General features: G+C 47.8%; 1 protein-coding gene across 2 annotated transcripts in view; it reads left to right on the forward strand.

Moving 5' to 3' along the window:
- The window catches only part of LOC146866631 (uncharacterized), a 457,856-nt gene that overhangs the window by 407,299 nt on the left and 25,123 nt on the right, over positions 1–25,434 (forward strand). For both annotated transcript variants that reach the window (XM_085600089.1, XM_085600094.1), the window contains exon 4: positions 15,282–15,330. In XM_085600089.1, the coding sequence (XP_085456215.1) occupies positions 15,282–15,330 (49 nt within the window). The remainder of the gene's footprint in view (positions 1–15,281; positions 15,331–25,434) is intronic.

The raw sequence follows: 25,434 nt of genomic DNA on the forward strand, positions 1-25,434 counted from the left end.
CAGGGGCTCGGGGTGGGGACTCTGCTTCCCGGCTGGGCCTCAGGCACGGGGAGGACCACCGGAGCTCTCGGGGCCTGGGCGTACCCGGGGGAGGACTGCCCGGGACCCGTGGAGCCCGTCCCTGGGCACTTTGCCATGCCGCGGCCCGGAGGAGGGAAGCCCCGGGGACCTGGGAGGATGTTGCCCGGGCGTAGCCCATCTGGTCCCCGGCAATGAACCGCACAGCCCCGGCATGGGTGTTCCGGCATACCCTGCCCCTACTAATCCGGAGGAAGGATACCCTCCTTTCTTGTAACCCGCGCGCTGCGAGTGACGGAGGGGACCCTAGGCGCGGACGCGCCCGGCCTCCTGGAGCCCTGGCTGGGATCCGGGAGGCGAATGGACCCTCATCGGGACTTCCAGGCCGGCCCGGCCATCTGGTCGCCCCATTGGAAAGCATTGCGCGCGACCAGATGGCCGAGGGGAAAGGAGCCACCAGGTGGCCGGCAACTGAAAGGACTCCCGCCTGCCCACCCACCAGGGGCTCGGGGTGGGGACTCTGCTTCCCGGCTGGGCCTCAGGCACGGGGAGGACCACCGGAGCTCTCGGGGCCTGGGCGTTCCCGGGGGAGGACTGCCCGGGACCCGTGGAGCCCGTCCCTGGGCACTTTGCCTTGCCGCGGCCCGGAGGAGGGAAGCCCCGGGGACCTGGGAGGATGTTGCCCGGGCGTAGCCCATCTGGTCCCCGGCAATGAACCGCACAGCCCCGGCATGGGTGTTCCGGCATACCCTGCCCCTACTAATCCGGAGGAAGGATACCCTCCTTTCTTGTAACCCGCGCGCTGCGAGTGACGGAGGGGACCCTAGGCGCGGATGCGCCCGGCCTCCTGGAGCCCTGGCTGGGATCCGGGAGGCGAATGGACCCTCATCGGGACTTCCAGGCCAGCCCGGCCATCTGGTCGCCCCATTGGAAAGCATTGCGCGCGACCAGATGGCCGAGGGGAAAGGAGCCACCAGGTGGCCGGCAACTGAAAGGACTCCCGCCTGCCCACCCACCAGGGGCTCGGGGTGGGGACTCTGCTTCCCGGCTGGGCCTCAGGCACGGGGAGGACCACCGGAGCTCTCGGGGCCTGGGCGTACCCGGGGGAGGACTGCCCGGGACCCGTGGAGCCCGTCCCTGGGCACTTTGCCTTGCCGCGGCCCGGAGGAGGGAAGCCCCGGGGACCTGGGAGGATGTTGCCCGGGCGTAGCCCATCTGGTCCCCGGCAATGAACCGCAGAGCCCCGGCATGGGTGTTCCGGCATACCCTGCCCCTACTAATCCGGAGGAAGGATACCCTCCTTTCTTGTAACCCGCGCGCTGCGAGTGACGGAGGGGACCCTAGGCGCGGACGCGCCCGGCCTCCTGGAGCCCTGGCTGGGATCCGGGAGGCGAATGGACCCTCATCGGGACTTCCAGGCCGGCCCGGCCATCTGGTCGCCCCATTGGAAAGCATTGCGCGCGACCAGATGGCCGAGGGGAAAGGAGCGACCGGATGGCCGGCAACTGAAAGGGCTCCCGTCTGCCCGAGCCATAGCGGTAGGGCTCCCGCCTGCCCACCCTCACACCAAGGGCTCGGGGGGGACTCTGCTTCCCGGGTTGGCCTCGGGCACGGGGAGGTCCACCGGAGCTCTCGGGGCCTGGGCGCCCGGGGGAGGACTGCCCGGGACCCGTGGAGCCCGTCCCTGGGCACTTTGCCATGCCGCGGCCCGGAGGAGGGAAGCCCCGGAGGCCTGGGAGGATGTTGCCCGGGCGTAGCCCATCTGGTCCCCGGCAATGAACCGCACAGCCCCAGCATGGGTGTTCCGGCATACCCTGCCCCTACTAATCCGGAGGAAGGATACCCCCCTTTCTTGTAACCAGCGCGCTGCGAGTGACGGAGGGGACCCTAGGCGCGGACGCGCCCGGCCTCCTGGAGCCCCGGCTGGGATCCGGGAGGCGAATGGACCCTCATCGGGACTTCCAGGCCGGCTCGGCCATCTGGTCGCCCCATTGGAAAGCATTGCGCGCGACCAGATGGCCGAGGGGAAAGGAGCGACCAGGTGGCCGGCAACTGAAAGGGCTCCCGTCTGCCCGAGCCATAGCGGTAGGGTTCCCGCCTGCCCACGCAAGGCTCCGTGGCTGCAGGGCTCCGGGGCTGCAGGGCTGCAGGGCTCCAGGGCTGCAGGGCTCTGGGCCTGCAGGGCTCCGGGGCTGCAGGGCTCCGGGGCTGCAGGGCTCCGGGGCTGCAGGGCTCTGGGCCTGCAGGGCTCCGGGGCTGCAGGGCTCCGGGCCTGCAGGGCTCCGGGGCTGCAGGGCTCCGGGGCTGCAGGGCCCTGGGCCTGCAGGGCTCCGGGCCTGCAGGGCTCCAGGGCTCCGTGCTGAAGGGCTCCAGGGTCTGCAGGGCTTTGGGGCTGCAGGCCTCGGGGGACGCCCGGGGGACCCATGGAGCCCATCCTGGGCACTTTGCCTCGCCGCGGGCTGGAGGAGGAAGCACCCGACGCCCCGGGGAAGTGTCGTCCGGGCTTGGCCCATCTGGTCCCCGCCTGAGAACCGCAATCCCCAGGAGGGGTGTCCCGGCATACCCTGCCCCTACTAATCCGGAGGAAGGCTACCCACCTTTCTTGTAACCCTCGCGCTCCGAGTGACGGAGGGGACCCTAGGCGCGGACGCGCCCGGCCTCCTGGAGCCCTGGCTGGGATCCGCAAGGCGAATGGACCCTCATCGGGACTTCCAGGCCGGCCCGGCCATCTGGTCGCCCCATTGGAAAGCATTGCGCGCGACCAGATGGCCGAGGGAAAGGTGCGACCAGATGGCCGGGACCGGAAGGACTCCCAGCTGCCCACACCGAGCCATAGCGCTAGGGCTCCCGCCTGCCCTTGCAGGGCTCCGGGGCTCTGCACCAGGGTCCCTTGTCCCGGGCAGATGGACACTTGGCAGGCCGCAGGACGTGGGATCCCAGGCCCTGACCAAAAATCAGGAGGCCCGGGGCCGGTCCCTGCTTCTCAACACAGCCAGGCTGGGGAGGTCGGGGAGCCTGCCCAAGCACGAGGGACCCGTCCCGGGCACACAGTCCATGAGGTTGTGCGCTCGTTTTCCACAATTTTCTTCAGAATAGTGCGTAGTTGCGCTAGGCAAAGTCCGCCCAGCCCTACTCAGGATGTGCTCTCGTTTTCCACAAATTTTTTCAAAATTCTGCGTAGTGGCGCTACGCAAAGTCCGCCCAGCCCTAGTCTTAATAGTAAAGTAATTAAATTGTTAAACTAAACTAACGCATATGGGTAGCAGGAAACTGTGCAGAGAGGTCCCGAAAGGTAAATCCAAGATAGATCGATACGTGAAAAGATAATGTGTTCCGAAAAAGTGGTTACCGTGGTTGTGCGAAGTTCAACAGTTAGTAGTCTAAATAGATCAAGTGAGATAATCGCATGAGAGTCGCGGTGTCTTCCGTGAAGAAAAGAGAAATCGAACGTGCATAAGGGTCTAGCCCGGGTGTTTAATTAAATGAGGAAAAAGGAAAGAAAGCGGGTGTTTCCGACTTGAGAAGTCGTGAACAGTAATCACTGGTCGATAAAGTGAAATTAAAAAATGGTGAAGAATGCGTGCAGTTACCAACGTGTGAACAAAGAATGCACACGTAGTTATAAGGACAAACTCGTAATCCCAAAAATAAACTTACTATTCAACGTGCAAACTCAAATATTCACGGTGCGTGAAATGCTTCCAAACGCTCCAAACGAGTGTGAGAGTCCGACGAGTAGCGGTCATGTGACAGTAAAGCACGCGAGTGTATAAGAAAGAGAATAGTCACGAACTACAAAGAAAACAGACTCGTAGTTCATGAAATGTAAAGGAGAATGAAAGAAGTGACCAAAGCGTAATCGTAAATGAATGGTGAGTGAGTAGAAAGTGAAGTTGAATGCTAAAAGAAGCAAAGGTAAAAATAAAAATAGAAATAAAGTAAGACTTCAACTCATGTGTATATACAAAACATCCTTATGGTATACATGTATAAGTATTCATTAGGTCAATACATCAATAAAAAAGGTGAGAAAACGAAATAAGAACAATTAGACAGATCGTTCTGAATGTACAAGGGGTCCTAATGTTTTTTTCGAAACATGGAAGTGAAACATAAAACGATCCTGAACAAATGGTTGAACAAAATAGCTTGAGTGTCGGTAACCAAGGGTCACTGGGTTCCAAAAAAAGTGGCAACTTCTAACTGAATAAGATTAGTTCCTAGGTAGGAGACATGGTTACAAAAAACAGCTCAGGTTATAACGCTCATTAAGACCTTTTGGATGGGTGGAATTCAGTTTGTGTATCCAAAAGATTTCTCTTTGTAGCAGATGTTTGGTATTGTCCCGTCCCCTTAAGAGGGGAATTTGTTCAAGAATAAGGAACCGTAGTTGACAGATGTTATGTTGATGCTCATGAAAATGTTTGGCGATTGGAGATTTGGCCTGTCTTGTTCTGATGTTACTTTTATGTTCATTGATTCTTATGCGGATTTTCCTTTCTGTTTTGCCCACATAGACCAAGCCACATGGGCATTTTAACATGTACACTACATTCTGACTATTGCATGGGGCTGTTACCTTGAGTTTAATTGGGTGGCCATGCAGTGGATGTTGAATATTGGTGCCCTTGATGATCAAATTACAGTTGCCACAATTTAGACATGGTAACGTTCCTTTGTAGGTGCTTGTAGAAAGGTCTTTGGTTTTGGATAAAATTTGTTTGAAATTCTGTGATCTTTGGTAGGCAAATCTTGGAGGTAATTCAAACACATTTTTGAAATCCGCTTCGGTGCTCAACATTGGCCAGTATCTGAGAATGGTTTTTTTAATGTAGAAACTTTGTATAGAAAATTTAGACACAGATGCCGTTCTTTCTTCTGACATTTTAAACGATTTGGGTTGCAACAACATTAATCGTGTAGGTTTGTCTGCCTTAGAAATGGCGTTTTCAAGGACATTGATGGGGTAATCCCGTTTTTTAAATTTGGAAATACATGTTGATTTGCTGGATTCATAAAGATCATTAGTGCTTGAAATCCTTTTCAGTCTCAATAGTTGGGAGTATGGTAAATGATTCTTGAGTGATGGTTGATGGAAACTGTGAAAATGTAAAAGGTTATTGCGATCAGTAGGTTTGGTGTAGACTTGTGTGATTAAGTTTCCTTGGTTAATTGTTATGAGAGTGTCCAGAAATGTTATGGACTCTTTACTTATGGAATGGGTAAATTCAATACGTTGGTCTACTGTATTGAGAGTGTTAATGAGAGATTCAAGCAGATTTATTGAGCCTTTCCATAAAATAAAAATGTAATCAATATACCTTTTGTAAAGGATTAAGTGTTCATCCCAATCCTGTTTGGTTAGGATGTTGTCCAATTCGAAACGGTGCATGTAAAGGTTAGCATACGTTGGAGCGGCACAATTGCCCATAGAAGTGCCAGAGCATTGAATGTAAAATGTTCCTGACCATTCAAAGTAACTATGGTATAATGTAAAGAAGATGAGTTCCATCAGGAACAATTTGAGGTTGCAAAGAGTAGTATCGGGTGTAATCTACTACTCTTTGCCCGATTGATGTTAAATCACTTTACACCTCAATACCACATGACAAAGGCATTGAAGCCATCAAATCCTTTCTGATAAACACAGACAAACCCAACAACCTCAAATTGTTCCTGATGGAATTCATCTTCTTTACATTATACCATAGTTACTTTGAATGGTCAGGAACATTTTACATTCAATGCTCTGGCACTTCTATGGGCAATCGTGCCGCTCCAACGTATGCTAACCTTTACATGCACCGTTTCGACCTCTTCCCCTCAAAGCATTATAGGTCAGGCAACAGATCTTGAAAAAGGATCTGTTCCTTATATTTAGCCAGTGCAGCTCCCTCAGCAGGGGGGTTGAAGCTGAGCCTGCAGGGCGGTTCAAAATAAGCCGTGCTGCCGTGTTCTGAATAACCTGTAGTTTTGCCAGATGGATTTGACCCACTTCAGCCAGCAAGGCATTCCCATAGTCTAAACGGCTAACGACCATCGCCTGGACTAGGGTTCTGCGCTGAGAAATAGGCAGGTAGGGAAGGATTTTTCTAAGCAACCTTAAGCCATAATAGCAAGAGCTGGTTGTTGCTGCTACCTGATCTTTCATGGACAGGGCCTGATCTAATTGTAGACCGAGATTCTTTACAGACTGTTTAGGATTGGGGGGGGTGACCCAATTGACTAGGCCACCAGTCGTCCGACCAGCTGTTTTTGGCTTTGCCTAACAGCATAACCTCCGTTTTTCCTGGATTGAGCTGGAGGCAATTACTTGACATCCAGTCAAAGATGGTAAGCATTCCAGAGGCAAAACGGAGTTTGTCGAGTACTGGGTTAGGTCCAATGGTATACATAAGCTGGGTGTCGTCCGCATATGAGATAATTTCCAAACCCAGATGCTCGACTATTTGTGCCAAAGGAGCCATTTATAGAATGAAAAGAGTGGGGCTCAGGCAAGAACCATGCGGAACTCCCCTATTCAACAGCATTTAGCGTGAGACATACGGTCCCAACATAACAGTTTGGGTTCTTCCCAATAGATACTGTTCTAGCCATTACAAGGCTGTCCCTTTTATGCCACAGTCCTGGAGTCTCTCCAACAGCTTTGAGTGTGAAATAGTATCAAATGCTGCGGAGAGATCAAGGAGGATCAGAATAGTTGAGCCTCCCCTATCAACAGTTAATCTAAGTGAGTCTGTTACGGCCAACACAGCGGTTTCTGTGCTAAAGCCTGGACGGAAACCAGACTGTGAGGGATCTAAAATGTGATTTTCCTCCAGATACAAACTTAGCTGTCGGTTGATGAAGCTTTCCAGGATTTTACCTAGCAGTGGTAGCAGGGAGATGGGACGGTAGTTACCCAAGACCAGAGGGTCTGCCGATACTTTTTTCAATATGGGACAAACAACCGCCTCTTTCCAGGCTGCCGGAATGGTACCCGAGATGATGGAGTGATTGAATATGTCTCGGATTACAGAGGCACAGCTCGGTGCCAGTGACGCCATGATTTTGGGTGGACAAACATCCAGTGGCGATCCTGATTTGGCCCCTGAGAGAGCTTTAACAACCTCCTCTACTGTGACTAGTTCAAAACAATTTAAAGGACATACTTCCATATTATTTTGATTCTGGAGTATTTGAGAAAAAGCCACGGGGGAGTTAGTAGAGGAAGGAAAATTGGCATAAATATTTCATATCTTTTCCCGAAAATAGGAGGCCAGAGAATCACATAGCTCCTGGGATTCCTGGGGCGTCTGTCTGCAGGCTTTAGGGGAGACAAAATCCCGGACAATACTAAACAGTGTTTTCTGAGAGTTACTCGCATTGTCAATTTGGCTGATAATAAATTGCTGTCTAGCTGCTTTTAAATTCAGGTGGTATTTAGACAGTGCCTTCTTATACAGCGCTCTGTTTCCCTCTGTCTTGCCGGTGCGCCATCTCCTTTCCAGACGCCGACAACTAGCTGGATGCTGGATGAACGATGACCTGTTATCATATGATGAATATTTGGTTTTGTGAAATGACAACCCAAGGACTCCAGTCTTGTGTTTAATCCAAAATTCCACAAGAATGCACTCAACCCACCAGGTTGTTCAATAATTTCAGCTAAAGAAAGCCTGATGAAGAGTACATTTAAATACATTGATTTTCTTTTTCCTCCAACGATATGTAAATTATTTACCATCTTACGTAAAGACTGGGGACTTCTTGAGGCTGATCTGATATTCCCATGGAAAAAGATTGCGTTAATTACAATGGGCGTCACAGCTTTGTACACAAGTATATCACATGCAGATGGTTTAAGAGCCATACACCATTTTCTTAAAAGCAGACCGGTCACCTTTTGTAATCATACTCCAATGTTGTTAACCCTTAGGGCGAGGATGTGGCCTTACGGCTAGAGCAGTTGACCTCGAAGCTGGGAAACTGGGTTTGAGTCTCTGCAGCATCCCGTGATTCAGGGCAAATCACTTAATCTCCCCGTGTCCAACAAAAATTTATGTATCCTTGTGTAAAGCAACTGGTGCTCATGTAAGGTGCTCTGATACCTTCGGTCAAGGTAGCGCTATATAAAACTCCAGGAGAAAGAAAAAAAACATGGTCAAAATGTGTCTGGAAGGCAACTTTATGTTTGGTGGGGAGCTGTACCATCAGATGTGCGGGACTGCAATTGGCACCTGTTGGGCCCCCAGTTACCGATGTGGGCTGGTGGGAGGAACAGGTGCTCCGCAGGGACCAAGAAGAAACATGGACAGAACACATCATAATCTGGACTAGATTTATTGATAATGTTTTTGTGGTTTGGTAGGAGTCTGTTGACTCAGCAGAGCAGTTTGTTAGAAATTTGAACATCAATGACCTGAATTTAAGTTTCACGTATGACATAAGCACATCTATGGTGACATTTCTGGATATACAGGTGTATGTTCATGAATGAGAACTGGAGACAATGGTTTTTTTTCTTTCTTTTATTTTCACAGTTCTAGATATACACATTTTATTCCAACAAGCAATACATTTAATACAGCGAAGTGACTTAATGTAAACGTGCACAAAAAATATCTGATAGACAATAAGGAGCGACCACATTCAGTAAGAAAAATCGATAAGATTAAGTGACTCCCATAAACTGACAAGGCTTCTTTTCAAATAACCTACAAAGGATGAACTACAAATAAATAAGGAGTGGAGATTGTGAATAAGTGGGACCATGATAGTAGAAGAAGTCATGTAGTAAATGAATCCGTGATAATCCAGTGATAACGGGGAGGATTATTAAAGCACTGGCCAGAAGTACAGATTGTGTTTGCAGGAATAATAGATATAATGCAAAGTACATAAAGTACAATATGGGATATGAATGTTCATCTCCATAGCAATCATGAGTCAGTAAGAAATTCAGTGGGAGTACGAATCATGAAATTTCAGTTATGTAAAGTGTGGATGATTTTGTGATTAAGGGGAAGAATGTTTAGTACCCACTATGGCAATGAAATATTGCGAAGAACAGTATCCCCACTTTCCAGGGGATTTAGGCACTTGCCCTCAAACAACATTATCATGGTATTTGTTGTAGTAAAGCATGTAGAGTTGCGTATAAAACAATTAATTGAATCTGGAAAATCAATGAATAATTGAAGTCAAAATCATGTATGTATAGAACATCAATTGCCTTTTGATGAATTGTGAAAGAAAATGTAACCGGTATTTAAAGCGCCCAATGGAACATAAGAAATGAAAGTCTTGTTTCTCTGTCTATGAAGTGTAAAAATGTAAAAAGAATGACACAACGCATGCATTTCATGTAACTAAGGCCACTTGCACGGCTGAAACACGTTTTGGCGCAAGGTGAATAAAGTAAAAAATAAGTTGACTGCACTGGTGTCTGCTTCGATTTGAGGATAACTCGAGTGCGGTCGCAGGAGTGATATATGATCTCCTACTGGCAGTCGCCAGTAGGTACTTCTAGTTAGGACCTAGTTTCCAAAGGAAGAGAGCTATTTTCATTTGCCAATAACTTTGGTGTCCTTTGACGGATCCTCATAAAATTTTCAAAGAATTTGCCACTCACTTCAGTTGCTGTGGAAAATTTCGGGGTGATCCATCAAGCGGGGGCTGAGAATAATGGGAGTCCCAAAATGCATTTTCCCCATGTTAATTTCCGTAGGAAATCTTAGACCCAGCTACAGCCGGAATTGCTGAACGGATTTACACCAAATTTGGCAGAAAGGTAGCTGATGGTCCAGAAAGCGTCTTTTTGTTAAATAGTGTAAATTAGTTCAGTAGTCTCTGATTTATTTAAAGAAATTTCCAGTTGTATGTGTATATATATATATAGGGACGCAACCCCTCCCGATTTCATGCTGAAATCAGATTGGCTGCCAACACTTCAAACCAGCAAGTGTTGGCAGCCATCCAGTGGCTCGGTTGAACAGAGTCACAGGAAAAAAACGTTTAAAAAGAAAAAGGGGTGGTAGAAACACTGTGACCCCGTATGCCTCCTCTGGGTGGGGGGGTGGGGGGGGCTGCAGGGCCCAAAAAAGTATTTAAAAAAAAATCAACAGGATCTGTGGCTCCTGCCAAACATGGGGAAAAAACCTAAGTCTGAGTTCCTTACTTTGTTTCTAATTAGCCCCCGGGTGGGCCAGGTCCCAGGGGGCATTGTAATAAAGGAGGGGGGTGCATGGTGCCGTCTCCCTCCTAGAACCCATTGATTCCTCAGAGACCGCCACCTCCCCAGGGCTTCTTTTTAAATAAATTCGGGGGCCACCACCTCCCTGGGGCTTTTTTTTCTTTTTTGGATGGGCGGCCCTCTCGGACAACCCCCAACGCCGAGGACCACTACCTCCCCGGGGTTTAATCATAAAACAATGTGGGGTGGTGCTCGGTTCTCCTCCTGGAGCCATAGATAGCCCTAGGGACCGCCACCCCACAGCACTGACTCCTGCAATGTCCCAGGATGCGTACCACTCCCGCCAAGCCTTAGCAAACGCTGCTCACCTTCTAGCAAGCGAGAGCAGAAACAATGCTCTTGCTAGCAGAGGAGCTGAAATGCTTTTGAACAGAGGGAGCCACACTTTTTTAAAAAAAATTTATTTAGGTAGAGAGGAGGACATAATTATGTTTATAAGTGGCTTATAATAAAATAGCTTTTTTGCCTCTCGCTCGGCTCTTGATGGATGGCACAGCAGAAGCATCATGCATGCACCACATAGTTGTCCAAATCAAGTTTGCCCACCAGCCAAGTTGCATGCTGATGTGTGCTTCATGAAAAATTGCATAATATTTGTAAATCTAATGGATGTTCATTCACACAGATTCCTTACACGGATCCTTCCGAAGTTCTAGGTAGGATCAGGAAAATTCTAAAGCCATTCCTTTTCACCAGCATTAGCTTGGATTCGCACAATGTAGTTGATGGAAGTGATAAAGGAGCTCCATTAAGGCACTAACTAACTCTGTTACGTTTTTGTTTTTATGTACTCTCAAGTGGCAGGCATTCCTCTTCAGGGGAGTTTACGAGGTTTCAGTGATATTTTTCATCTGTGGCAGGCAGGTCTCTGATAAATTCTCATTTGTGCTCTTTAGGTCTCACCTACGCAGCACGCATGCACTGCTTAGGAGACCTTTAGCCGTCACACAGCTCTTTTTTAAAGCACATACTCGTGCTTGTGGCGGCATACAGCTTGCAGGAGTGCGCAGCGGCGTGCCACAAACACGAGTGTGTGCTTTGAAAAAGAGCAGACTGCTCTCCCCAGCGCGCACGCACCACTCACGGGTGCACCCGTCCGCCTCTCTCTCCTGCTGCAGCCTGCACGCCTTTTTTATTTTACTTTCAGCGCGAGGCGCACGCTGGTTAGCTTTCTGATTAGAGCCGTGCTTGTTAGCTTTCTGATTAGAGCCGTGCTTGTTCCATTACTGCTGTTCAAAATGGACAGTGGGTGGTTGTTGCCTGCTTTACTTTCCAGTAATAACAATCGCATTACTAACGGGGTGCCTGACAATCGGGAACACTGAAAAATAATCTTGCATTTGATCTGTAAATGTTGACTGCAGTCCAAAACAACATTTAACTCTATTAAATGGGAGATAAAATGATGGCAGATAAAACAGTGCTCACTGTTGTAAAAACAGCCATGCCCATCATCCACAGTTGAAACGTTGCCACTGTAGTTCTCTCAAAGACTTGAAGACAAGATGTGGCCGCAGGAAGCATGCATAATTCACAGCCAGTTGTTGTTACAAGAAGGGTACTGCCTTTGTGCTGATTTAATATTGATCTTCTCAAGGCACAACAGTATCAATTGCCCAGCCTTTCTGGTGATAACTGTTAGAAGCCAGTGGCGGCAGGTGAAATTTGAAAGTGGTAGGGCGGAAAAGTAAAGGAAATGGCCACACCTTTATTTTTATGGTGTTGGTGTTATCCCACACACTGTGTGTCGTGCACACTGTCCGTCGTGCACACTTGCTTGTGCCCTTCATGTCCTGTGCTGCCCTCAGAACCCTTTCCTGTGTCAGCGGGGAAGTGCTGCTGCAGGACCTGCACCAGGAAATGCACCCATAGCTTAGATGGTTATGGTACCTGCAGAGGCAGATTGTGCGCATCCTGCAGGTCGTGGGATGGGTTTCGACATCAATGATGCACACTTTTATCACTGATGTGTTAGTTAAATGAGGGCCTTTGAGCAGAATAGCAGGAGCGACTTGTGTACACAGCTGCACACCGCGGTAACAACGGCAATATAAAAATATGTGACTATCATCTTTTATACATGTGGATTACAGCAAACTGTAAGGTGCGCCGCTCTGGGCTCTCTGTGAAGAGAGATGAGTGTGTGCGCGTTTCTGGCTGCGCTGTGACAAACACACCTGACACCTCATGCCGGCTGTCTGCATATCATCACGTCACTCTAATTCGTGTTGTTTTGAATGAATCACTCGCTCCCATACTAGATATTAGCAGATTCAAGTCTCCAGATGCGGGCATCATTAGCAGTCGTGGCCGGCATGACGGGCAGGAAGACAAAGGTGATTGACACAACCACAGACTATTCAGTGAAAGGGGCTGATTGAAAGCCCCTTTAAGTAAGTTGATCATATATATATGACTTTAATAAAATCAAAGGGTTTTTGTCGAACTCCAGACCCATTAACTACATTCATGGCCAATGCGTGGAAACGGACTAGCATTGGTTTAATTCGGATTGTGTCTGGTTGGCACCATGCACCGTACACTCAGTGTTGTTAATCACAAGTGCAGAGCAGAAGTCCGGATATTGTTTTCTTACTGATTGTTTTCGGTTTGAACAATTCGCCATTTTGTTTTCCTCACTGGTGTTGTCCAGATGGTGCGTGGAACTGGCATGTCTCTCTCACGTGTCTGTGCTGTCATTGAACTCTCCCGGGGGAATCAGCAATTTGTTCACTTCGCATTCAGTACACTTTGTTATGCCAGGAGTGTCCAGCGTGAGCCCAGGAAGGCCGGACCCATGATAAAGTGTCATTATATCTACATATGCTAAATGGACATCCAATGAATCTGGATGGACATGCAGTGTGAGTGGTCGTCACGCGACTCCTGAGGGCGGGGCTCGGTGTTGAGGCCTTCTGAAGAGCCGTTTTTACCTAAATCCCCAATACTTCACCTCAGTCTTATGACCTTCGAGACGTCTTTCTGTGTCTGTTTTCCGTCTGAAGGAACGGCACCCCCATTCTGCAGTCGGGGAGCCATAATGATGGGGGCGGGGCGTGTGGAAGGCGGGAGAGACTACATTTGAAAAATCTTTTGTGTGCCGCGTGTTTCTCGCCAGTGCTGGGTCTCTCTCATTGTGCGGTCCTATTTTAAATGGTGTCAGTCTTCCTTGTTACCTGCATGCTGGGGGGTGGTCGCGGGTGGTAAATAAAATAATTAAAGATAGCAAAACTTACCTGAGTGCCTGGTACCGCCTCCGCTGCTGGCCGGTCACGCTGTACTGGTGCAGCGGCAGCTTAGCTGGGTCCGCGACGCGTGTTCCGGGCTGCAGGAACCGGAAGCACCCAGCTTCCCTCCCCTACCACAAGCCAATCGTCGTGATTGTAGGTGCTGCAGGAAAGCGCCCCAGCCGGGACATTTTCTCTGGCTGGAGAACAAGGGAGAGTGGGCGGTCCTGCTCGAGGGCAGGGGGGAGTGGCTTACCCACTGTTGTGGGTACTGATCGTTTGGGCGGCCCTGGAGCCGGACAAACGATCAGTACCCACAACAGTGGGTAAGCCACTCCCCCCCCTGCCCTCGAGCAGGACCGCCCACCCGCCTGCCCCCAACCCGGCACAGAGGCACTTCTGCTTTCACGCAATGCGAGAAGGCAGAAACATAAATGGTAGTTTTTACCGTTTATGTTTCTGCCTTCTCGCACCGCGAGAAAGCAGTGGGGCGATGCCCCCACGCCCAAATGGGGGAGCCACCACTGTTAGAAGCGCCGTGCAGTGATGAAATTAATTGCCACATTTAGTAATCAATTGATAGCCATATTGGATGTTTTTCAGTGAGCACGAAAAAAGACTGATCTGTGAAATCTTTTTACCTTTTCTTGCTTTTCTTTAGGTTTGGTGGTAGAAACATTCACTCTTTCTTGTGGAGGCAGTTAAACATCAATTCACATGTACAATATATATTTTATTCCCTAAATACTAAAATCTAAAGGACATTAAAGTTGATGAATATGTTTGGAGTGGCTTTGTCGTAAAAAGTTGTAAAATTCCTAAGTTAAGGTTCTACCGTCACCAGTTGTCCCAACTCCCCCGTCCTAGTTGCACCTCAAGTGTACAGTATTCTGTACATCATGCCATTCAAACAAAAAAATAACATTGAAAGACTATATCGGCCTTGTCCAAGGGTGGAGTCAAGTTTTCCTTTGTGTCCTTCCCTTCCCTCTCCCAACTTGCGAGGGAGTGCTGTGTTCTCACATCCCCTGTCAAAACCAGGGACTATATGGTCCCCTCACATTGTCTGGGGCTAGTGTGGATAACACAAAAAATGGTGGCAACTGCCCGTACCATGTTCTTCTTTTAGAACAGGGCATATGGGCTGGTGTCAGACAGACATTCTCATCTGTGGCCCACTCACTGCTACGGGGTTTGGAGAAGCAGGTCAGCTGGCACTGCTTCTCTTCAAAATTAAGAAAAAGTATACACTTTGACATGTACACCGGACACTCACATTTTGCTGTATGTCTAAAACTTGTGAAAGGATTTTCACTGATGCTGCAAATTGCGCCAAATGCTGGAAAGAGTGCCATGTCATAACAAGCATTGGCATAGCCAATAGGTCTCACCTTTGGGACCTTATAAGTATTTAGTTATGCAGCACAATATCCTTGGTGCAACAACATTTACTGTTGCATGGCTAAACACTTATACTGTCCCAAAGGCGAGACCTATTGGCTATGCCAATGCTTGTTTATACTGCGTCTATCCATCGGAATGTGCCAAGCATTTGCAGGTCTAGTTCCTTCATGATCCAGCAGCCATTCGTAAGAGGGAGACCACTAATTTGGTAACTTGTGACCAACCATACAAATTGTTCTTCCGTATATGAGACCACTTTCCTGACTCTCCTGAGTAACTTTTCTCTTTAGTACATATACATAAATCCTACTCAGCTGCTCTGTGTGCTAATCACTAAATAATAATAAATAAAATATTTAAAATGAACATCTTTTTTTCCCTTTTTCTCCACCTACTAGGTCAATACTGAACTGAACGGTAAAGATCTTGATGAAGTTGTCAATGCAGGTAATAGGTTTTTCTCAGATATACAGACTTACTATTCAAATTATTTATATTGCGCTTTTGGCCGAAGTATTGATGTGTAAATATTTCCTTTGTGTGAGTCACATCGGAAATAAGGTATATTTTTGTTTGATTTGTTGCTTTTTGCATTGTTTTGTCATATATACTCTTTACAAATTCTAAAGGACACATGCAAATGCATTTGCTGGTCTTACTAAGCTATCGTGTATTGGACACGCTATTTCATACCGGAAACATTTGAAATGACATGACTAAACGTTTTCTTTGTGACCATATGAAATGCAAAACAACCTTCAGTATACTAAGGTATGATATTTGCTTTCAAAAAGATTTCACCTACAGATTCACCAGAGCTACTAATCCCTCACACAAGCGGCTTGGTTTAAGCTAGATGCTAAACTCCTCCTTTCTGAATAAAAGAAAACCCTTCCTTATAAAGCTCTGACAAACCCATCAAAATCTTTTTTCAGCAAAATCTTTGACAGTGTTCAATAAAATAGCATATCACACCACAAAAAAGCCTACAAAACAGACACATTGGAAACTAATTGAACACCACTTCCATAACAATTTCACATTACCACTGCAGTGCCATCATTCACTGTGTACATGCCTACTCATTATCTAACGGCATCTTACAACATCCATGAGTGCACCGACATTAAGTGACTGCCATCTAACAAGCCATTTCATTTTCTTTACCACTATTCAGCAGACTGCTCCTCCTTTGGCCCCAACATCTGCAGGCCAATTTCAGCCTCCTGACAACCTCTTCTCCCTAGCTCTGTAATCCCTTCAGCATTCATAATACTCTAAAACCATGTTTCTACAGGTTTACAGAAGCTATTCACAATAGCCTGGCTTTTTCCCAGAATATGACACAAAAATAGTCCTCATAATTTGTGGTAATGCTCTCAAAGGGGAAAACAAAAGCATCCAGTTCTTCTAACCTGTCTACGCTGCGCATTTTGTCTCTGCTGAAATGACACGAAAGTGCTCTTGGCATTACTGGTCACACACTTGGAGAGTACAGAGAAGCAGAGCTGGTCCACAAGACATGCACAGAGTAATTGCTTGCTTATTTGGAAGGTGTATGGTGGTGTATTCAAGTTATTACACTTCACTGCCTTTCCGTCAAAACAGATGAACTTGACATTTTAACAGACTAAAACGTCTTTGCTCATCGTTGGACCTGTTGTTCTTGAGAACAATACTAACTTCGCACCTGTAATTTCATTGAAACCTAGGAAGAACAGATAAAATCGAGACAGCTGTAATGAGATGCTTCACTGATCCATCAAAACTAAACAGCTCCTGAGCCGTGTCTTGTTGAGAAGTGCAAAACTATATAAAAAAAATTAAAAAAAAAGAACTACAACTTCTACTAAGAAATGACACCTTAACATACATTTTAGTTTACAGAAATGTACAGAATTCGGACTGATTCGAAAAAAAAAGTTTTCCAAACGTATGTGGGCCTTCAGCAAAGCAGCAGTGGCAAACGATCAAAAATGTTCTGCTCTCTTTTGGCAAACAGAGTGGAGGTCCCCAAATAAACATCCCTGCCAGTATCCATTCGGATGAATAGATGGCAGTTTTACACCAACATGCCTTCAACAGAGAAGTACACCAGAAATGCACAGCCAAATAAAAACGGTCCAGACAGTTGGATCACTATAGAGAAGGTAATGGGATCAATCCCATTGCTAAAAGACACTAAAGGGCCAGGGCCCAGCACAATTTTACCAAAATACTTCAAAGCTTTTTACCCCGTAAGTGCCGAGCCCAACCCCCCCCCCCCCCCCACCCCCTCCCCCCGTCACTTGTAGCATGGTAGGGGGGAAAGGTGTGAAAGCCAGAGGCAAACCCAGAAACCTGTACGTTTCATAATAGACCAATTTCTGAATTCTTCAGTAATTTGTGGTTGACACCTCATGTTTTCCCTAAATAAACTGCAATTTTAGGAATAAGAGAGGTTACAGTGTCTTCATTTGTAATTTTTTGCCCAGACTGACGAATTACAGAAGTAACGTACCATTAAGTCTGTCACTCTTTGGTCGCAGTGGAGGTATATAGTGTTTGTTGGTTGTCCTAAAGCACTCATTACTTCGAGCCGACAACCGAGCTGCAGCTTATGATGTAATGAATGAAAAATGGGTCTAAAGGAATGCTACACATTTTTTAATCATTTCAATGAATCTGTTTTGGAAAAGTGGTTATTTGTACGACTCAGAATTAGGGGTTAACTTATCCGGCAATTTGCAGAATGGTCTTTCTTCATCTCTGACTTATATTTGGAAGCCAAAAATGGATTGAAATTAAATAGATATTTTCAAATGTTCTACTATTCTGTTTCTCCACGCTTCCCCAGATAAGAATGTTATCCCACTTGTGTGAGTTGGCTGATTACCTGTGACCGCAAAGGCCCCCAAATGCAATATTGAAAAATAAAGAATTTTCTTAGAAAGTTCTGTCTTTCTGGAATTGTGGGTACCTGTGGTATATGGGGCCCAGGTTTGTCCATCACTGAGGGAAACCTACAAATGCCATAGGTTTCTGAAAACTAGACACGCAAGGAATATATGGGTGGTGCGACATGGAGGATTGACTGTTTTCTCAACCAGAATGTCCTGCTAACTTCAAACTTAGGCTAACATTTCTATGAGGGAAAGTTCAACTACCTGCACGGATTGTCAAACGTCCTAACACCTTGTATCATGCCACTTTTTTCAACAAAAATGACACCCCTACTTATGTGGGTGGACCTATCACCAGCAAGATGAACTAATCAAAATCTGGACCATCTGAAAAAAGCGTGGCCTTCATATGGGTATAGTTTTGGTCTGTTCTTTTGACGTGCGTTAGGTCCATCTGCACAGTGGGTATAATTGGCTGGAAATGCCCAAGATTTCTGTCCTCGAAATTTGGGGAAATATTTTTTGCCCCCTATTTTGATGTTTACAAGGTATTAGGAGTAAAACAAAATAAAACATGCTGGGTTGGGATCCACGTAAGCTATACCACTGTGGATTCCCTGGGCCTCTAGGTTCCAGAAATGCCCAGGGTTGGTAGGGTTCTTTGCTGACTGACCCCATGGCAAGTGAAAGAAAGTTGGGGGGGGTTGAGAAACAGAATGCGGTGCAGCCGTTCGCTATCCTGGCACAACCCTCCGGCATGGGCACCAAACAGTCTTTCTGTCAGTTTAGAGTCGAGAGTGGAGGGTTCACCTCCTATCTTTCTGGCCCAGGGAGCCCACTAAACACCAGGGGTTGGCATCGCAGAAAGAAATGGTGTTGGGTGTCTTAGCTTTGGCTCCTTGTTCCAGGCAGTAGACAGCCATTCTACCATCTGGGGGAGGCATAATAAAGAACCCTAACCCCTCTCTGCTCTCCCATTAGTCCGTACTATGCCAAAAGGCATCCACATTTCCTCCCCCTTGCCATTGAATGGTTGCAGTATTTGGTTTCTGGGCCCCTTGAGGCATAAAAAGACTGGCTCCAAAGTTTGGGGATGTGGCCAGATGGCAGGGCTTGCCAGCCCCACCCCACAAATTATATATAAAAGAAATTCAGGGCTTGAATGCACAGCCTCTGATGGCTGGTGCTCCCATGCACGCTTTCTTAGGTGTGCCAGGCACAGATCCAAACAGAGTGCCCAATTACAAAAACAAAAGTCCACAACATAGGCGCCAACTGACATTTTGTGCCTGTCCTGAGGAGGGAGTATTAGTGAAAGATAGGACTACAAGTTGAAACCGTGGTTCCATCAGGGTGGGGCTGTGGGTTACCTCTATTTGGTGATGATCAGTCAGTTTTCCTTCCAACATGTTTCCTGCCTTCCTGCCTACATGTGTAATAAGGACAGATTGAGCGTACCACACCCAATCTGCCCACGCCAGGCAGTGGAGTGCAGAAAGACTGTTGTCCCTGGTATTCTTTCAGACCCATAGCCCCTTTTCCCCCATCAAAGGAATGTAAATCCCCCAATTTGCCCTAAAATTGTTCGGTTAGTGGTAGAGGTGCAGCCCGATTACGGGATTGTCTGGCCCACAACCCAATTTCTTTTATTATTCTGTCCCTAGTGAACTATTTAACCCTTTCCCTCCTCCAGGGACAGAGTGGAAGTCAATTCCACATTATGCCTCCCATGGGGTGGGGGGTGGAGGGGTGGGCTTGCAGGAAGTCCGTTAAAAAAAAACATTATTATAAATATATGTCCAGACCCATGGCTTCTGGTTGGCTTTTGACCCCCTTGACATGGAAATTGGAGTAAACTTCCTATTCTGCTTCCCCACACCAGTGGAGCGGAGACTGTTTGGGTCATAGCGGGGGAGAAATGGACTGTACCTGGGGCAGCACTCCCTGGTTTGCGAGCGGGTGTTCACTGTTCAGAGATCACCGTTCTGTGTCACTCTGCAACGAAGGATCCACTGGAGAGAGGTAAACAAAAAATGTGCATTTAGTTTTGCTTTCATAACTGCTGAATTTGTACAGTTCATTGACAGGCATTTACATTTTGTACTGTTGCAAACAAAAGTAACATCCTACAGCCCTAACTTCATACTCCCTGTAATCCAGCAAGATTGTCACATAATTTCCTTTCCTTTCCTTTCCCTGACTACAATGCTGGAGGAGTTTGTAAACCCTAACCCCTTGTTAAAAAAACAGCTTTTGCAATGCAATAGGTCTCGCATTTGTGATAGTTAGAGCTCTTGGTGTTGAAAATGACAGTTTTTAACTTTTGTTATTTTATTTGCAGTGGAGTGAATATATTTGCATAGCGCTGTTGCCATTTGTGACTTTATGGCGTTGGAGAACCTGGAAATGGGTTATGAGGGAGGGGAGATGAGCTAAATACATATAGGGTCCCAAAGGCCAGACCGATTGCATTGCAAATGCTTGTTTGTATTTTACTGCTGCTACTGAATGGGTTTTAGTAATCACGCAATAACGTGTATGTGTATAAAGCCGTGAACGCAAGGTGGTCTGATTGCTTGACTCAAATTTTTTTTGAGCTGCCGGAAAAAAAAAAGTAACAATCCTTTAAAAAGCAAACACTTGTAAGTAAGGCAAGATTAAGTAAAGCATGTGAAATGTAAGCAGAAACCAGAAGCTCTTCATAAGGAACCAATTTACCCGTTTAGAGTGAAAAAGAATTTGAGTCAAGCAATCAGACCACCTTGCGTTCACGGCTTTATACACATACATGTTATTGCGTGATTACTAAAACCCATTCAGTAGCAGCAGTAAAATACAAACAAGCATTTGCAATGCAATCGGTCTGGCCTTTGGGACCTTATATGTATTTAGCTATGCAGCACATTAGCCTGGGTGCTGAAACATCTACTGTTTAACATGGAGGGAAAGTACGCACCAAACTGCATGGCACGCCAGGTATGGGAACACATGGAGAAAAATATTGCCTTCCAGCAGGAAATGGTATAGTCCAAAGCTCTGTTTTTAATATTAAATCAGGGCCTTCGGTGGTCCTATCACTAATAATACAAGATTTGAAAAAAAGATTGTCTGTGGGTGCTCATGGAAGACAATTTCTATGGCCTGGAATCTAGAGAATTCTAAAGTGATTTGGGTATTTTACTGACGTCTGCCTGTCTTTTTCTATCTAGAAATTTTAATAGAGGCAGTTGCCAGAAAAAGGGAAAAAAGAAAGTCCCTCAGCAGAAAGCAGTTCTGGTATGTTACTAACCTCTGCTGGTTGTTTTCTATAAAGACAGTTAAATAGAGGCAGTTGAACAGAAAAACGTCCCTAAGAGGAAACAGTTCCTAGAGCTGATCCCCAGAGCCCCCAAAGTACTTACACATATAAGTATATACTAAGTACATACTAAAGTATATACAAGAGGTCTCCAATGCTCAACCGAAAAACTACAGACTGAATGTGTTAATCAGAGTAGTTAACCCTTGTATTGAAATTAGCATATCGAACTGTGGCAGGGCTAAGCTGTAATTTAGCCATGAATTTAATAAAACTCTGACTAACCTGAGGGTCTCTGCTACTCTAGCATGAAATTACTGCATTGTTTTAAATCCTAATGCCCATACAATCAAAAATCAGCATTAGATTGGTTTTACGGAGACACTGTAGGACCGTGCCAGATACAAAAGCGTGAAGAAAATATTCTGCTTAGTAGCAACAGACGTAACAAAGTGATTTTACAGGTTTCTTTCCACCCTGATCCAAATTTTTATAACAAAATAAAACAGGAGCTTTGTAAATGTACACTTGTGATAAAAAAAATGTGACAGATTAAAAACGTAAGAGTGAATAGTAAGCATTTTTTCATTTCCCGGACTTTGTAGTGTTCGAAGGAGATTGATTTTTTAAGCCTTATTATTGTAGGTTTAAGATGCTGGGCCAAATATTATGAGAGCCATGAGCTGGTAAGTAGCAAAATACTAATCGATGAAGAGAAATACCCTTTCTAAGGGATGTCAGTTTTATTGTGTTGTCAAATAAAAATGTTCAAAATGCTTTTATAAGCTATTTCAGTTAATGTCAGAAAATTAATTTACAAATGCAATAGATTCTAAGCTATCTACAGAAGTTAAATTCTAATCTTATTTATGCCTGCATACTGCTGCCTGCGAAAGAAAAGTGTTTACTATCCAAGGCACTAAAGAAGAACATGTGCTGCTTACCTGAAAACACAAAGACGTCGTACCAAAATGAAAAATATCGGCATTAATTTTGCACGTCTAAAACACGTAAACTATATTAGGAAAGTGATAGGATTCAAAGTGGAGAACTTCATTTATTCATTCACTCATCTTTACTCAAATGTGCATCTTTGTTGAAGAGCGCACAGCGAGCAAGTGATGGGTTCGAGTATTGGGCTTCACTTCTGGAAAAGTAAAACGTGAGCGCTTTCAATGTCTCCATACACTTTGCTCCAAAGCACCACATTGGGTCTTATTGAGATTAAAACACCATTACATTGACGTCTGCACTGCGGCCCTGGGCCGGTTTAACCCTCCCGGCACCCCTGCCGTCATTACTGTCAAACAATTGCTTGTTGTAGACCTTCTCCGCACCGCTCCTGCTGTGGGGGGGTGGGGAAGGGGTGGGGGGTGATGGAGAGGGTGGGCATCGGAGAGAAGTAACCAACTCTAGGGTCGTAAAGCATAGTAAATAAACATACGCCTACACAGTTGTCAATGAACTCTCTTCTAGTAAGCTGTGTCTTGCAGGACACAGGAATACGTAACGGGCTTTTCCAGGTTTCCCCCATAAAATCTCTCTCATTGCAAATAACTCAAGACCCTGGCTAAGCAGATAAGCAACTTTTAAAAACTGACCACTTCCCCACAATCTCATCCACACCCCATAAGCAGTGGTATAACGCAAAAACGATTTAACGATTCACCAACACGGCAGAGAATGATGCTGACAATATTGCTGAGGAAATCTGCCGCTGACCGCGGCCCCCGCAGGGGGCCACTAGAGCGGGCGGCGCCCTAGTGTCGCCTGGGCACCGGTCACCCCTCCCCGCCTCCCCCTCCTGGGGGGCAGGGACGCCAGCCGGTGTCCCCCTCCTCTTTCCAGCCTGGAAGTGACGCGACGGGCGTCACTTCCGGGGCTCCTCTGGGCGTAGGGGGAGGCTATATAGCCCTCCCCCACCATGCCGGCGACCTCTTATCGCCTCGCACGCCGCATCCCTGCTTCACTCGCCGGAGGGTCGCTCGTCGTCGTTTCGTTGTGTCTCCATAAGAACGGTGAGTCCCGCTTGCCACCCCGCCCCTGCCCCGGCCCTGTCCCTGGCCAGCACCAGGCGTACGGGGCCCTGTGGTATGGATTGCCACGGGCGGGGGGGGCACGAGCCTCGCACATGGCCCTAGGTGGCTCGATTTGGCTTGGCGGACTGGGACTAGCGCGGGCTGGGTGCAGAGCGGAAGGCTAGGTGCGAGGCGTGAGGCGCGCGGTTATCCAGGCTCATGTGGCCCGTCCGGTCCGCCCGGATCGGGAACCCGTTGGAGGGTCGGGGGCTGGTTTGTTGCCGCTGCGGGGCCCCTTGGTCGGGGAGAGGATGTGGTCCGTCGGCTAGACTGCCTACTTTGGTGCTGGAAACCAGGGCTCGAGCCTCGGGGACACGTCCACCTCCGGTGATTCTGGGCAAATCTCTTCATTTCCCCGTGCCTGATTTTGTCCTTGTAAAACTTAACCGGTGCTCAGGTAACACGCTCCATTAACTTTGGGTCGAGTGGCACTACTTAAATCTGCATTAAAAAAAAAAAAAAAAGCGAAGCTTTCATCGGCGTCCTTGCCTGGCGCTGCGTGATCCTGGGTGGGTTGGGCTGCACAAGGCACGAGTCGGGGGGGCTCTGGGGGGCGCCCACGTGTACATAGATGCATGCTGTGGCGTTGGAAACTCTTGACCAGGTATTGGGTCCGAGCTTGGCCGCGCTGCTCAAGTCCTGCACTGCGTCACTTCGGGCGAGTTGAACCGCACGATGCACGAGCTCGGAGGGCACTGGAGGGGCGCCCACATGTTACAGAGGTGCATCTGCCTGGCTTGGAAGTCACCTGATTCCGAGATTAACCATGGCGTCCCCGCTCCCGCGCTGGGTACTTTTGTCACGTTGAGCTGCACGGGGCACGAGTCGGAGAGCTTCGAAATGCGCCTGCATGTGGCAGAGATGCAATCTTTTGGCGTTGAGGACATGGGATCAAGTACTGGGTCAGAGCGTAATTGCGGCGTCGCTATTTCTGCACTGTGTGACTTGGGCGAGTGAACTGCCAGTGCGCGAGTCCGGGCGGCCTTGGGGTGCGCCCGCGTTTTGCAAACACTGTGCCCATGCTCAGCGCCCCAATACCTTCCGGTTGAGAGCACGCTACAAAAATATGCAGGGCTGGCGAGCTCCGAGGTCGCGTCCACTTCCTCAATTCCGGGCAAAGCATTTACTCCCCCCGAGTTTACCCGATTTTGAAGGTAAACACGCTGCTCCCGCCAAGCGCTCCAACACCTTCGGCCAGGATCGCGCTACATAAACATGCAGGGCTTGCGATTTCGAGGTCGCGTCCACGTCCTCAATCCCGGGCAAATCATTTACTCCCTCCGGGTTTACCCGAATTTGAAGGTAAACATGGTGCTCCCATTAAGCGCTCCCACACCTTCGGGCAAGATTGCGCTATACAAATTTGCAGGGTTTACGAGCTTCGAGGTCGCGTCCACGTCCTCAATTCCGGGCAAACCATTTACTCCCCCCGAGTTTACCCGAATTTGATGGTAAACACGGTGCTCCCATTAAGCGCTCCAAAACCTCCGGGCGAGATTGCGATATATAATAAAGTTGCTGGGCTGGCGAGCTCCGAGGTCGGGTCCACGTCCTCAAATCCGGGCAAATCAGTTACTCCCTCCGAGTTTACCTGAATTTGAAGGGAAACACGGTACTCCTGTTAAGCGCTCCAACACCTTCGGGCGAGTTTGAGCTACACAGATTAGCAGGGCCTGCGAGCTTCGAGGTCGCGTCCACGTCCTCGATTGCGGGCAAATACTTTAATCCTTCCGTGTTTACCCAAATGTGACTGTATACACGGTGCTCGCGTCAAGCGCTCCAATACCTTTGGGTAGAGTTCACGCTATGTAAAGATACAACAATAAACAAACCCCCAAAAAAAACAACAAAAAAAACTCGCAGTTTCATCGCGCCAGACTTTTGAAGTGACTAATGCGTCCCGGCGCGTAGGAGAGATCTTTCGGTTTCGGGCTTGCCTACAGAAGATTTCATGTGGGATATTTATGCCGCAAATGTTGGTGTGTTCTGTGTCGGTGGTCAGCAAGGACCGGGCGTTGTCCCCCCCACATCCTAATGCAGAGATTTGGGTCCAGGGTATCTGTGGATGGAGCACCTGCCGCGGTGTCCTCTCAAGTATTCGCGGGGTGCTCCCCAGGTGCTCGGGGAGAGGAGTTGGCCTAGCGGCTAGGGTGCTCGACCTCGGACCTGGCAGGCTGGGTTCGAGTCTTGGTGGTGGGGCGGAACATCCTGTGATTCTGGGCAAGTCGCTTGGTCCCCCGTACCTAACAGGGAGCTGGGGGACAAGTGGCTGCCACCCCCCGCCCCACAGATG

The sequence above is a fragment of the Triturus cristatus genome, chromosome 1_2, assembly GCF_964204655.1.
Source record: "Triturus cristatus chromosome 1_2, aTriCri1.1, whole genome shotgun sequence".
NCBI classification, from domain to species: domain Eukaryota; kingdom Metazoa; phylum Chordata; class Amphibia; order Caudata; family Salamandridae; genus Triturus; species Triturus cristatus.